At 37.7% G+C, this 15,351-nt stretch overlaps 1 protein-coding gene across 1 annotated transcript in view; it reads right to left on the bottom strand.

The window, feature by feature from the left end:
* PLXNA4 (plexin A4) overlaps positions 1-15,351 on the bottom strand; it is a 774,189-nt gene that overhangs the window by 362,653 nt on the left and 396,185 nt on the right. Inside the window, exon 4 of the mRNA XM_088468696.1 lies at positions 7,311-7,442. Coding sequence (XP_088324822.1) covers positions 7,311-7,442 — 132 coding nt within the window. The remainder of the gene's footprint in view (positions 1-7,310; positions 7,443-15,351) is intronic.

Raw genomic sequence — 15,351 nt, 5'->3', positions numbered from 1 at the left:
TAAAATGTAACAGAATAGAACAAAGCCAGAAATAGCTTAACCTGCTCCTTATAGTCTGGCGCAAGATGATTGTCCTAATAATGCCATGCTTGTAATTGTATTCGGATTCACTTATTACTTTCTCCCTGTGTATACACGCATGAATCACCTCTCTAGAAGTGCATTTAAATAGACAACACTGTGAATTGTTCCCCCTGTTACTACAGTTTGCCTGAATATAATGCATGACTGTACGTAACAAAGAAAAAAAGCATTGCTCCTTCATGTAAGCTGTAAGACGTTTGCAGGGCATCGAGTTGATGTAAAAATAGCATCCAACGATATCTGCCCCCAGGGACTTTGTTTTTTTATACATAAAAAATGTTTTTCTATTTTGTGGCTTCTCTAACATTAAATATTGTTAACTGAAAATCAATAAAAATCATACACAGAGCATTAGGTTTCTTGCATCTGAGACATTTTTCGGGGTTAAATTACCAATCAATAAAAACATTCAATTTATCATGAGTGCTTGTGGTGACAGGGACTTATAAACAGAATATTGTTTTTACAGGGGTAGTGTTCTAGCAGTAATACAGTATGTCTGTAAAACGTAAGCTGGGTATTGTACAATATGATGCAGGCAGGCAATACACACACTAGCAAAACTAGGTAGCACTGCTCAGAAGAACTTGCAGTCTATGGTCTTTCCATATGGTATAATTGTTTCTGATTTGAAGTGGAATATGCAATTTCTAGCTTACAATAGCGGAAAGTCCTACTCTGTGTTTCACCAAATTGACAGTAAAATTGTGAACTGTAGACCTCACAAAGTTGGACAGAAATCGGAAGAATGTATGTGCTTCTGCATTGCGTGCATGACAACAGTGAGTACAGTATATTCTCCCATATACAGAGTTGTCTTATAGTGCACCCATTCCTTATGTGTAAATTTGGTTATCTACCAATCATAAACGAGCACCTTGCACCAGCCTATACTAGGTGCAAAAATATGAACCTTCAAACACCCATATTTATACTTATGTCAAACCCTGCATATCTCCCGATGTGTCCTCACTGAAGTCTGCTTAACTGAGATCGCTCCATCACAGCTAATTCACAGCTCTAAGTTGTACACTTTTATGTGGTTATAAAAGCATATGACTGTGCAGTCGTGGAGCATTCATGGTGAGAAAACATGCCAGGTATGTTTTACAAAAAGGCATACATTCTTCTATATCTCCTACTAAGTTTTGCATTATTTTAGTGTTGATTTGTTGTCCAAAAACACTTTTGGTTTCATAGGTTATTTATCATTAAAAATCATAAAGATCTTTAGCTGGGTACGCAATTTAAAGACATTGCGGCTAACTGTCTGTCATGCGGACCGAGTAGCTGATTGGTACTCTATACAGACTTTCCAATCGGCTGTTTGATAGGTCAGGCCAGACATCACAACTGGGTGGGCAGTTGCATCCCAAGTCATGTCGGGATTTTGGTGAAGGTGTTGTCTCGGCGATCAGGACTCTGATGCTGGGGTTCCAGCAGATGGCATCCTGGTTGTCGGGATGTTAACCGCATGCCTTCACAGACATATCAGGTGTACACACCTGCCCATCCGCTACTGATATATCATTCATTGTTCGATTGAACAATGTATATAGTTGTGTGTACCTAGCACTATAGTGATTAAACTGCAATGATTGACATGCTCTACAAGCTCTCTCCTGCAAACACTCAGAAGTTTTAGTTAAACTACAGCTAAAAACATGCAGGTACCAACAGATAAGAATAACATACAGTGAAATAATTCCTAACATAAATTATATTAGGCATAGATTTCACTGTATAAGGCTCATCTCCAGGTATTTTCCATTGTCTACGTATTACAAATGGACATACAGAAAAAATATGACACATACAGAGCTTCCCATGATCCAGGACTTCTAGGAGCTGTCCTGAAGTTAAGGTGCTGAAATGACTTCAATGATAAATAGTACCTCGGTTACATAACTTTACATTGGGGATACTTACATACTCTTTACTGATTATTTAATTGCTATGTCTATTAGATGTCTCACTCACTTTTCTGTTACACTTCTCCACACAACTCAATACTAAAGCATAATCACAAAATGTCAGTGTCTTCTAAAATAACTTCACCTTCAGATGACTTTTATTTTTTTATATTTACATATCACCCTGCAGCTTTCCTAAATACATTGTTTTATTTTTTAGCAAACTTCTGTGCTATTTAGTCATGTATTTATATCATCAGGGTCAGTTTTACAAAGCTGCTCCATGGATAAATCGTATGCACAGTAAAGCACAGTAATGTATAGGCCAAAAACAATACGCAACTTTTCCTAATGATCTGAATACATGTCTGAAAAGTACAGACAGAAGCCATAAATAAGTATTTAATAAAAGTTTTGTGTATATATTAACAAAAGTGCTCTGAAGGTAGAAAACCTCTTTAAGAATAAACTATGCCACTAGTTTAAAATTTAACACATCGCCTCCACTACTTTGACCAGTATGTAAAAAAGTTATAATCCATCAATTAATCCACCTTTCCCCTGATGTTCTCTGCAGGTTAGCAAGAGAGACTGAATTGAGCTCTGCGTGAATAATGTAAATTAATCTTATCTTTTAGCATTGTTCACATTGTACACCATGGATATATGAAATCAGTAGTCACATATCAAGATGAAAGAGTAAGATCAAAGCTGAGTCTCATTGGCAAACCTGGGAGCTGTCTGTGCAGGGAGAGCAGTAACCAGATCACTTACACAGAATTTCAAACTGGTTACATAGCACTACCACTGAATTAGCAGGAAATGATTCATGAGAAATGGAACATGTGTAACATGTGTTGCGTATTGTATGTTATTAAACCAGCACGGTAATCCCGTTATGTTGCACTGGCTTAGCTTTAAAAATCCAATGGATCCTTCTTTTGTTAAAGTTAAATATTGTAATAAAGACTAAGAAAATGTATTCTCTTAACACAAGGATATCACCAATTGTGCATTTAGCCTTCTGATGAAATAACTAAATAGAATTAACAATAAATACCCCATGTTAATTCTGTAGATATACCAATAGTGTTATAAGTAGCAAGTGATTCCAAAAGTGACTTCATGTGTGCCTGTTTTTACCCCACACCCATTGTCCTAGTCATTTTATTATGCTTTTCCATCAATTAAAATTCCATATCCTCTACTCACAATGTGCTAATAAAATGAAAGGCCCAGTCTGCAGTCAATACACATTAGCATATTTCTCTGAATGGAATTGAAACTCTGTAGCTTAATTATTAGATTTTGGCTCTACAAGATTAATCAGGCATATCTTATCACACCATGACCGTCCAATATGATAAATCAAGCCTGCGGGGTCCCTTATGATGACTCTCTGAGGGCAAATAAAAAGGTGAAGAGGGGAAATTTCTGCTGAGAATCAGGATTATCTCATCCTAAAAACGTGTGAAGAGATAATTGTCTGCCAGGAAAGAGAGAAATGTGGTCATTCATTTTATATTTGTTGATTTCAGATTGGAGCTAAGTATATCTATTAAGACTTGCCACATAATATAAATTTAACATAGAGTTGCACATGAGCTGTATTAAACATTAGGACAGCTGGCCTTTATATTTAAACATTAACCATTAACAACTAAATGCAAAATTTACATACATAACATGGAAGCCCAGTATATATGCAGCTAAACATAAAAATGAGTTAAAATGCAATGTTATCTTAACCTTGACCTTAAAATGTTGATCTCCATAATGTCATATACTATTACATTTCCTTTGTTACAAACAGCAAATAGAAACTACCATACATTAACTAATACAATGGCTGTATAGGTAAATTAATATCTTATATATTGGTCAGTATTCTAAAATTACATAGATGTTACAAATATAGACTTTGATGCTGGACACACATGTTCAATTTGCCTATCAAACTCACAATTTGTACTTCTGCTCTGAACAACCAAACACCTTTCTGTGCCAAATGACTGCATCTATACAATCCAGTGGTCCATGCATGTTGTAATTTACATCATTACACTGTTAAAGAACCACTTTCTAACTCTCACTCTGTGACACTGCTTGTCTCTGTTCCCCTCATCACACCATCACACCATGACACAATGAAGCCCTGACCTCACCAACAATAATAGGAGAGTGCCTGCCACAAGATCAGTACACTCATTTGCTCCTGTGTTCATTTTTCTAAATTAACTTTTTCACTATATCTGCCCAATTGAATATTCCATGGAAAAATGGGCCAATATCCTAGTCAAATGCACTGACAAAGAGTGCAAGGTGCTAACAGTACATTTATGAATACTGTATGTAAATAAAGAAATAACTGCAGTCAACAATTTGTTTGCATATTTACAGATGTTGATAATGAATGTCAGATTCTCACAGGTAATGTGTTAGATAGTAATAACAGTGCGTTTCTCAGATTTCAACAGACTTTTTCAGGCAGACTCCTATTTCAGGTACCAGCAGTTATTCCAGTAAATCTCATTATAAAGATTTTAATTTGACACAATAATATACTAAGGGGTCTATTTCTTGGATGGAGATAAAGTGAACAGAGTTAAAGTACCAGCCAATCAGCTCCTAACTGCCATGTCACAGGCTGTGTTTGAAAAATGACAGTTAGGAGCTTGTTGGCTGGTACTTTATCTCCATACACGTTCTCTCCATACAAGGTTTTATAAATAGACCACTTAGTTACTCTTTAAGAATTTTCATTACACCTCCTAGAAGGGCTAAGTCCATGTTAAGAAAAAGCCATGTCATTTTATATCACCAGACAGAGACCTTTATACTCGTTACCCCATCATATGAAATTGCTCTTTATTCAGTTGAACTTGCTGCCCTGATTGTATCTACTGTCACTTTTATAGTATTTTATATTGTGTAAATAAAATGGACAAAGCCCTCTATGGTAGATAATTGGTAGGGGTCCCTCCTCTGGGATCACCTTACCCTGCACTGAGGAGACCCCTGATAATGTAGGAGGCTTGATCTTCAGAGTCTGTAGCATGCAGGGTCCATTCACTGTAACAGCATTATGTTACTTCAAAGGGACCCCATAGAGTGGCATCATGGCACAGCAGGCGGGCATCACAGCATGGTGAGAAGGCCTATTTTATCAGGGATCCCCGTATTACAAAGTATTGAGATTCCAAGGGATAGTCGACCATCATACACCTCCTAGAAGGGCTAAGTTCATGTTAAGAAAAAGCCATGTAATTTTATATCACTAGACAGAGACCTTTATACTCGTTACCCCATCATATGAAATGGACTTCCCTTTAAATCATTTCTCCATTGTTTCATCAACATTGCACGTGTATACAGAAATGGAGTTTAAGGAAAGGAAAAAGTGGTGTTACAGATAAAATGTGAACTAAATAGTGACACTAACAGGTTGGTTATGTCAGATCTTTATTCTCTGCAGACTGTTCTCATAGGATAAAAACTAACTTCATAGTTGGATATTTTTGTATTAACAATTAAAGGAGGATATTAAATATAAGCATTGCTGGACAATTCCCAATGCTTCTTTTCCCTGAGATTTAACAGTACATTTTTGCAATATCCTTATATATTTTTATTTTTTTATGTCTGTAACATCAACTAATCCTGAGGGCAGAACAAACAATGTCAAAGCTGATTAGTTTCTAGAATTCTATCGGGGAAATGCCTGTTTATCTTGGACACTTATCTGCGACGTGAACCCATAACATAACATGGGAAGAATAGAACTGACAATTTTCACTGTGTGGCTTTGGATTCGTTTCTTGATAGTACAACTCAGTTGAACATATAGAGCTCTACAACTGGGTATGATCTTGCAGAGGAGCAAGTTTCCCTGTGCAGGAACAAATGTATACCAAACATATACTGTATTGTACTCTACTCCATCAATGACATGTACTTTCTTTGTATACACAGGTGAGAGTATCATGTATGTTTGGTGAGTCACTGGTTCTGTTACTCCACTATATGATTATGAAGTTGGCCCTCCACCAGTAGTACTGTATGTTGAGGTTTACAGTGGTTGAAAACATATTTACAATTAAACAATTGAAACTATTCAGATATGCAAATCTAAACACACATATTTATTCTTTTTTTCTATGATATTATAATTTTTGCATTTATTTCTTATCTTCATGGCTTTGTTAGTTTAATTAACAAATTGCCATATAATACTGTACAATGTACATAACACATAGCCTATTACTACAAAGAAGCAGATTTATTTTGCAAAGGAAAATTGCTTTAAGATTTTGAGCATCGTAGTGAAAAACGCTCAGACTTTGGAGAGAAATTCTGAGGTTTTGCCTTCAATGAAACTAAAAACAGTTAGGCCCCTGAAATGCATAAAATCATCAAACATGATACATTTGCTTTTGCTATAGTCAATGCTGTTTGTAAATCACGAACAACATTTTCTCTTGATCCTGTGTAGAAAGGGCTCACAGTGAGCCATCAGTGTACTTTGTATATCACAGGTAGGAAGGGTCCCTTCATTATTAATTATGAAGAGAAAAAGAGCCAGAATACAGAGCAGCAATTATTCCACTCTGAGGTCCTCATTAATTTTAAAACTTCTTTGGATGCAACACATTCTGTTACATTTCCCTACTGTTCACACCACTGTGTCCTTCCCATTCCTGACACCTCATCATTCCTCTCACCAGACTGCGTGTAGTAACCATGGCAATACTTGAAGAGCCATTACTCTCACAGAAGAATTAGACTTTTTTGTACAATGTAAAATAGCCTATTGAACATATGCTCCAAACATCTCATTAGCAATAGTGTCCAAACTATTCCCAATCCTGGCTCTCTGACCTGAGCTGGAATTTTTCTGTAATAGTAGGGCAAAGAGCTCCTACCCATCAGCTTCCATCAATGACAACACTGTTGGTGCCAGGAGATCAGCTGTCATGTTTGTTTGGAGTTTTAAGCAGATGATAAGAGTAAAACCATGTGTCTTAGCCCTAGTACAGAAGGCATGGCTGGATTCTTGCCAGCTGCAGACTCTCCCCAGCACATGGTGTTTTGTTATGTTTAGCCACAAGCATCTGGCAAAGGACAAAATGACTACAAAAAAAAAATAGAGAAACACCAATCCAGAACATAGGGGTCAACACCATATAATTGTTCATCAGTAATCATGTATGTTTCTACACACAGAGAAGTTCAGCAACTAAAGAACATGGCAACAGTAACATCATACAGTGCATGTGCTATCATGCACCCCAAAATGCATAATGCAGAACCAACCTGCTTCTCAGACATGATGAAAAGCTGCTCCTCATTCTTTGTAAATGCCATATCCCGCAAAATAGGACCAGAGTCAACCACCTGGATAGTTTCATATTGCAGAGCTCCACTGATAGGACCATCTACGCGGATCTAAACAGAGAAAGAAATATGAAAATTAAGTTTGTTTCATATTAAAATACAACAAAATACACAGACATCTCAGTATTAGATCTAAGTGTCAGAGAAACTGTTAAACCTGCACAAACCATGCATTATAATCAGCGACATAACAGGACGACAGTGCACCCTGTGACAGACCCCTAAACCTGTTATATCATGACATCACACTTAGGAGTCAGGGCCGCTAGCTCGGGGAAGTAGAGCACTGCCCGCTCTACAGGCTGCAGGGTGTCTGCCCTGCAGCCTGTAGAGTGTCCTTTGTAGTCCTCTGTAGTGTCCTCTGGATGCTCCGGGTGGTTCTGCAGTAGCACTCCTGGAACGGAACCCTGCAAGCCACATGCAGGTGCTCTGGGGCAGCAACGCTGCTTCCCGAGGACCCTGCAATGGCACAGGTTGCACACCCTAGTTACAGCCCTGATTATAATGTGGCCTATTCATTAATATATGGTGATATAGATGGTTTTCCACCTTTGGTTATAAAAGTGATTAAAAAATACACAATAATGAGGCCATAATGTATCAATAACATTTTGCCACTTGCTACTCAGCTGTCTCTACAAGACTGGCTCATAGCAGAAAGGCCTCAATTCCCGATTCACTGGGACAGTCACAGGGAATAAGTGCATGCATGACCGGCAAATCGATTCATACATGGAAATGAAGGGTTGAGCATATGATTTTAGTTCCATTTGTTGAGAAATAATGTAAAACAAAACAAAAAGTGGAATAATATGTAAAAAAATGCAAATGAATTGCTATGTAAAAAAAAATGCTTTATTTAAATGAAAAGGCATTTTTGTTATTGCTTTTTGTCTGCCATGGCCATCCTGAGATGGCACAATCACAATAAGGATTGCAAATGTACTTGTACCACCCTGATGCTTGTTATATAAGTTTCCCATTGTTAGCACGGGGATGCTTTTGCTAGTGAGAATAAGCAAATCAAAAGGGTAGATAGAACAAATAGTTTTAGGTGAAGACAAGGCTTCTCACCCTTTTACAAATAAAACCTAAAGTGCTGGAAAAGTTTTGTTACAGAAGATAAGAGCATTGTGACAAGGGTATCCTAAGCAAACTCCATTGCAGACAAGGCAGAAATACACTGCTTGAATTATCTACAGCAGAAGTATCTATATCCCAGGTATTTGTCATTTTAGTACAATTCAACTGACACAGAGGCCGGTCTGTGCTGACCTTTATATTCGGTGATCTGGGATTGTGCCTATTGCATTCTGTGTTAGAATATTTGAACAAAGAGTATATTTAACAAAGAGTAATTGTACAGAAAATACAGAAATAGTTGAATGTTGAGAGGTGACACTGATACCTTTCCACAATACGTTTTCATCGACAGTATTTTATAATAGGTGAATAAATTAACTTGGCAGCTCTTGCAGAATGCCAAATAGGTACCGCATTTTCACTGCACTGAGCTCTCATTGGCTCTCCTTGTGCTTGGCAACATAAAAAGAATTACTGTCAAACTCATGTCAACTCTTAAAGAGTTAGAGAGGTCACTTCTTACTGTTGGAGCCAAAATAATTTGTCAGCACTTTAAAGCATGACTCAAATGTTTCATAGTCCCTTAATAAGTTTATAAGCGGTAAAATCCAAAGTCATATGAATATAACTCAGCAGGTAAAACTATCTGATTACAAAATGTAAATGAACTCTGAAGCTCTGTGGTCAAAGCACAATAAAGCTTCTGACAGAAGCGCATCACTGGCTCATTCATTATTATACAGTATGATGCTACTGCAGAAAAGAGAGCAATTATTCTACAAATCAATAAATAGGTTATTTAGTGGGACAGGAATCACATAGAAACAGCGAGCAATCTGCAGGTACTCAGCTATTTTAAAAGTCTGTTAAGTAAAATGTGTAAGAACGCTTTATGACTACAAAGCATTTATCAAGTAATCAGTAGTGATAATGGTTCTACTTCTGTTCGCTTTGTTGATTTATTAGTTCTATTTTAGTCAAACCACATTACATACATTTTATTTCTGGTTTAAAATGATTGTAAATTAAGTTGTGATGCCCTGAAATAGGCCCAGCCAGAATAACCTTGGGGGCCCCATGCCCAAATGCTCACCCCAAAATAATTATTGCTACCAAATAGTAGCACCCACTCTGGGTCATATAATTACAAATTAACGTACTGCATGATAACAGCACATGTATAAGCTGAGAGCTGACTCACCGAGGAGGTACCCCAGAAACCTAAAATTGGCACTATAAGGACCAGCACATCCTCCCAATGCTGGCTCCCTTCATGCCTCTCAGAAGTACAAATAGAAAGTATGGTGGTCGCTCAAATCAGCTTAATGATATTGCCCAGGTGCTTGTAAAGGGCGGGGTTTACACTGAACCAGAGAAAAAAAAAAAAAGGGATATTCCCTCCAGCACACTGCAGCAATATTGGCAAAAATACTTGAATCCTACATGATAACAGAATTCAGAGGTATTAATTGCATACATTTGCAAATATATGATTAAGCGCCGGGCCAACGTGAAGGCTCCTCTATACCGGCGTCCCTAACATTAAGGGGTTCACGTCCGAGGCGCAAGGCACCCCAAAAGAATCCAGCCAAGGACCATTCCCAGGGCATCACACGAAAATGGAAGAAAGGTGATAGTGAAGTGTAAAGTATACATGTGTAAAAGATAAATCAAAAAGTGTTAATATAATAAGAATTAAAATTACATAGATAATAAACAAACAAATAGAAAAGTGATGAAAAAGTATTTATGTGAATTAAGTGGTGATGCCCTGAAAAAGGCCCAGCCAGAATAACCCTGGGGGCCCCACGCTCAAACGCTCACCCCAAAATAATTATTGCTACCAAATAGTAGCACCCGCTGTGGGTCATATAATTACAATTAATGTACTGCATGATAACAGCACATATATAAGCCGAGAGCTGACTCACCGAGGAGGTACCCCAGAAACCTCCAAATGGCACTATAAGGACCAGCACATCCTCCCAATGCTGGCTCCCTTCATGCCTCTCAGAAGTACAAATAGAAAGTATGGTGGTCGTTCAAATCAGCTTAATGATATTGCTCAGGTGCTTGTAAAGGGTGGGGTTTACACTGAACCAGAGAAAAAAAAAGGGATATTCCCTCCAGCACACTGCAGCAATATGTGAAGCGTAAAGTATACATGTGTTTATTATCTATGTAATTTTTATTCTTTCTTATTATATTAACACTTTTTGATTTATCTTTTACACATGTATACTTTACACTTCACTATCACCTTTCTTCCATTTTTGTGTGATGCCCTGGGAATGGTCCTTGGCTGGATTCTATTGGGGTGCCTTGCGCCTCGGACGTGAACCCCTTAATGTTAGGGATGCCGGTATAGAGGAGCCTTCACGTTGGCCCGGCGCTTAATCATATATTTGCAAATGTATGCAACTAATACCTCTGAATTCTGTTATCATGTAGGATTCAAGTATTTTTTCCAATATTGCTGCAGTGTGCTGGAAGGAATATCCCTTTTTTTTTTTCTCTGGTTCAGTGTAAACCCCGCCCTTTACAAGCACCTGGGCAATATCATTAAGCTGATTTTAGCGACCACCATGCTTTCTATTTAAAATGATTGTAACAAAGACATTTATAAGGAAAATGTTACATTCTATGTTAATTTTGATGTTTTTAACTTACTTTTTTAAATTTAAAAATGCCATTTTACATTGCAATGTCTACTGTATAAGCGGCAGTTACGGAACAGTCGCCAATGAGGCAGCGCCCTGTGATTTGTTTTGTGATCCATGGGGAAGTATTGCAAACTGCTTCTGTAGACTCATCTCTATTATCCCTTTGGTATAAATGCATGAGGGGCAAAATCTTTCAGGGTTTTTGACTACTTATCTTCTTTTCCTAGGTAAGTCATGATGTTACTGAGATCTCAATGGAGTAGAGTATACTGTTACATTTAGACTAGATCAACACTGGGAATGTGATAAAGTAAATGATGCAGAATTTTAAAAAATGTGATTTTCATAACACAACTGGGATTTTGAAGAATCAAACTTGTCAGCAGCACATAACAAAGTGTGTGGTTTTTATATCGCATTCGAACACGCAGCTTGTATGGAACATTTGGTTTATCGGGCTCATTTTGGTTTAGCTGCTTCCACATGTATTTAAACAAATATGGATCACTCACAACCCACTTGGGAAATGCAGATGAATTAATATACATATTGTATTCTCTCATATGAATCTATACACTGTTTTCATGTACCCCATAGTGCATGCTACCCTGACAATATTAAGTCCAATTGCTATTGATTAGAGATTTTACAGGGAGGGAAATTACAAAGTGGAATGTGATTGGTTCAGCTTGATGTCATTCATGTTACTCTTAAACTTATCATAAAGTCACTGTCTGAAACAACTGTTTATAAGCCAGGGTGCAGTAGCCAATTAACCTTTTAGTAAACCATGCATTCGATATGCTGCTATACTTTGCCACCTCACTCTGCCTTATGGTACCAACTGCTGACTACATATTATCCTAAGCCTGTATGGTGAATGCTGGATAATGGATGTTTTACTGCATTGTGACAATTACCGATGTAATTTGCATTATTAGAGTACATAACATGATTATTTTGAGTCGCCTATGCCTTGATACAGCTCATCAGCGCACTGTAAGCCATGCAGTAAAATAAATATGAAAGGACAATAATACATAAAACTCTGTGAGCTGTATAAGCTGTGGGAAATGCTCAGAATTTGATGAAAACAGAAGAAAAAGTATGTGCCCATTGAGAGAACACCTGCTCTGCGTCTCGCTTTGTGTTCTCAAGTTGCCTCTAGTGAACCAGACCGGGGTCTCTGACCTGAATACCGCCTCACTGCTGCCAGTCATGGTTACACTGCTTTGTTTTGTGGATGGTGCCAGTATCTGGTATATAATAGAGAATTGTTCTTACTGATGTTTAAGTTAAAAGTTTTATTTTTAATGGGGCTGAAGGTAAAATATGAAGGAGTGTTATTTGAAAAATGTACCTACAACTGACAAAACAGAATGAAAAGCAGAATTTGTTCATGCACTCTGATGGATCCAAATTCAACATTCGAAACAATCCACAGATCTCTACATATAGGAAAATGCAAAGAATTGGCATACATATGTAAGAATGGAACAGATCAGTGGACAGATAGCATGGCAGAGCGGGACAGAGCAGGGGGCGGGCAGAGATTGGACAAGTGGTACAGAGCGGGGGTGGGGAAGAGCCGAGGAGCAGCTGACAGAGGGTGTGGAGAGGGATGAGGTGGAGCAGCGTCTGTGTGCATACCTTTAGTAGTATAAAAAGAATCTGCATGGCACTCCTATACCCTGGCCACCTACTGTAACAGTGGGCTCGTGTATCACAGTTTCCAAATGTTCCTTTAAGCCTTTAATGAAAACATCTATTTACAATGATACTGTTAAAATTGAGTAACATGCTCCAAACCAAATGCTCATTTCTTAGCCAGGGACATCACTGACAAGCAACTGAGATTGTTTTAACCATTTACTGCTATGTTATATACTATTGCATCTTAAATGGTAACACCAGCAGGTAGACTATGCATGAATGAATGTTCTACCTATGACTAAGTGGCACCGCTGTTTTACAGCTATTTCAGTCTCGGAAAAAGGTTAATATGACTGTTAATTAAAGGTTCCATGATGGAAAAGGCCATTCAAAAAGTTAACAGTCCTGTCAGTCTACTTTCTCGTAATTGAACTCTAGAGTTTCAACAGATACTGTAGCAATAATTTCCTGCCTCACTCGATTTATGCATCAAAGTTGTCTCCTTATCATGTGTCCTTCAAGTAAGAGATTGTGACATATTTACAGCAAGACAGTGATGAGATTTCACAGTGGCCTATGGAAAACAATAGTGACTGTAAGGACATGTCCCTTTGGCTAATGGTTTTAAGTCAAAGCGCTGTCACAGATAAAGATAAAGATAAAATGAGTTGAATCATTCAATACCTTGACTTTTTGCAGTGAGTGGGATAAGTTTTAGATTTATTGCTTGTGGAATCCCATTTTTCAAATGTAGGTGCCCACAAAGTTGCCAATGTCACTATGGGTGTGAAAGGGCATGCAGTGCCCTCCCCCCATACACAAACACATATATTTTCCCTAGCGCATTCCTAAATTTCTACAGTGATCATAGGTAATCACCAGACAATAAGCAATAAGGGGACCTATAATTTTAAAAAGGGAACTCCCCGCTTTCTATAATGGGTGCCCCTGATTTCATGGATGCCATGCCCCATCCTTGGACTCCATTATTTTTCTGCAGTGCAGGGAGTTTTGCCGGGTGATCACACTGATCACCAGCCAATAATCTCTATAGGACACACGGTTTGAAAAAGCGGATTCCCTCTTTCAAACCAAGGGAGCTCCCATATCTCTAGATGCAAGGGTTTGGGAGATAGATAGACTTCTCCAACTTCTCTGGCAATGTTTTTAAAGTCTGAAGAAGAAAAAAAGGTGATGTCACAGTTCCTGGACCAGCCCCACTGATCCTCAGGATTCCACACCGGTGATTAGTGCTAGCGGAGAGAACGTAAGTGAACTGGGAGGCAATTCACTGCGTATGACGAGTGGGGCTTGTCATCCGTAATTTTAAGGTATATGTGGATGACGAGCGCCACTTGTCCTCTGCAGCGATTGGGTTCATTTAGGAGTGAATTTCTACAGGTTCTAGGTAACTTAACAAGTATTTTTTTAAAAAGTACCAGAAAATCAACCTCATGTGATCTCCAGAAAAGTATTCACCCTTGTTTTGGTTAAAAAGTAAAGAGGCACGACATTTCATATCATTGATTAAATAATACAATTTTCTAATATGAGATGGACTTCTTATTTAAGTGCTTTGCATTCTTGAGTTGTTACTGTACCGAGTTGGGTGCAGCCTGCTTCTTAATACACATGGGCAAACCAATGGATCACAGCACATGGCCAAGACACAATAACATTTTAAAATATTTTGATCATAATCATGGTATTTAGTTTGAGAGAACAATAAGAGGTGTCAATGTCTACTAGGTGATTGTAATGGAAACAGTTTATGTATACTGCAGTATGCACTTTACTCGCAACTAATAGATTACTGATTTAAGCTGTTAGCTGATTACAATTCGGGAGTCTCTGGTTGCTACAGTATACATTTTAGTATAGGATACATATAAATGTGCTATTTAAAAGCTAACTTTTAAAAGAGCAAAACTCATACGGGCAATTTTAGAAATATCAACTGACAGCTACGTAATATGGAAATATATGATATAAAAAATGTAGATCATGTCTAGGACAGGCGACTGGAGAATATGGATTTAGGAAGCTTGTTTAATATTTTTATACTGACAAACAAAAACTTTTATTAATTTTTACAGACTGCCTTCCCAAAATAAAAAAAATAAATTACATTAGTCCTAGCATTAATATGTGATTGGATTTGGCAGGAAATACATAACATTTGCTCATCTTTGCTCTGAACATAGTGTAACTTACACTAAGATCTTGCAGCTACATGTAGAAATCAGACATTCTTCAGTTAATTGCCTTTTTTTATAAAATATCCAATCTAGCTATTGTCTACTTCCGTGTATATGAGAACAGGTGAGCAATGGGCTACGAGAAACAAAACTGTGTTCTAATCTAATGTCAGAACATTATTATTATGATGATGAATTCATGCTGCTTTATTGATTTCAGTTCCATTTTCTTTTACTATTGATCCAACCATTATGCCCAATTTTCCTCCTCAGCCTGGAGATTGTTATGCAAAGTCCACTAAGATTATTTTGCCAGAACACTCTCATAGGCCTATTTCATACTTGCCGGTTTTGCCCAGCCGG

Source organism: Taudactylus pleione, unplaced genomic scaffold, assembly GCF_031769625.1.
Source record: "Taudactylus pleione unplaced genomic scaffold, aTauple2 ptg000086l, whole genome shotgun sequence".
Classification (NCBI taxonomy): domain Eukaryota; kingdom Metazoa; phylum Chordata; class Amphibia; order Anura; family Myobatrachidae; genus Taudactylus; species Taudactylus pleione.
Note: the sequence above shows the minus strand (reverse complement) of the source record. Positions and strands in the feature narration are given on the sequence as shown.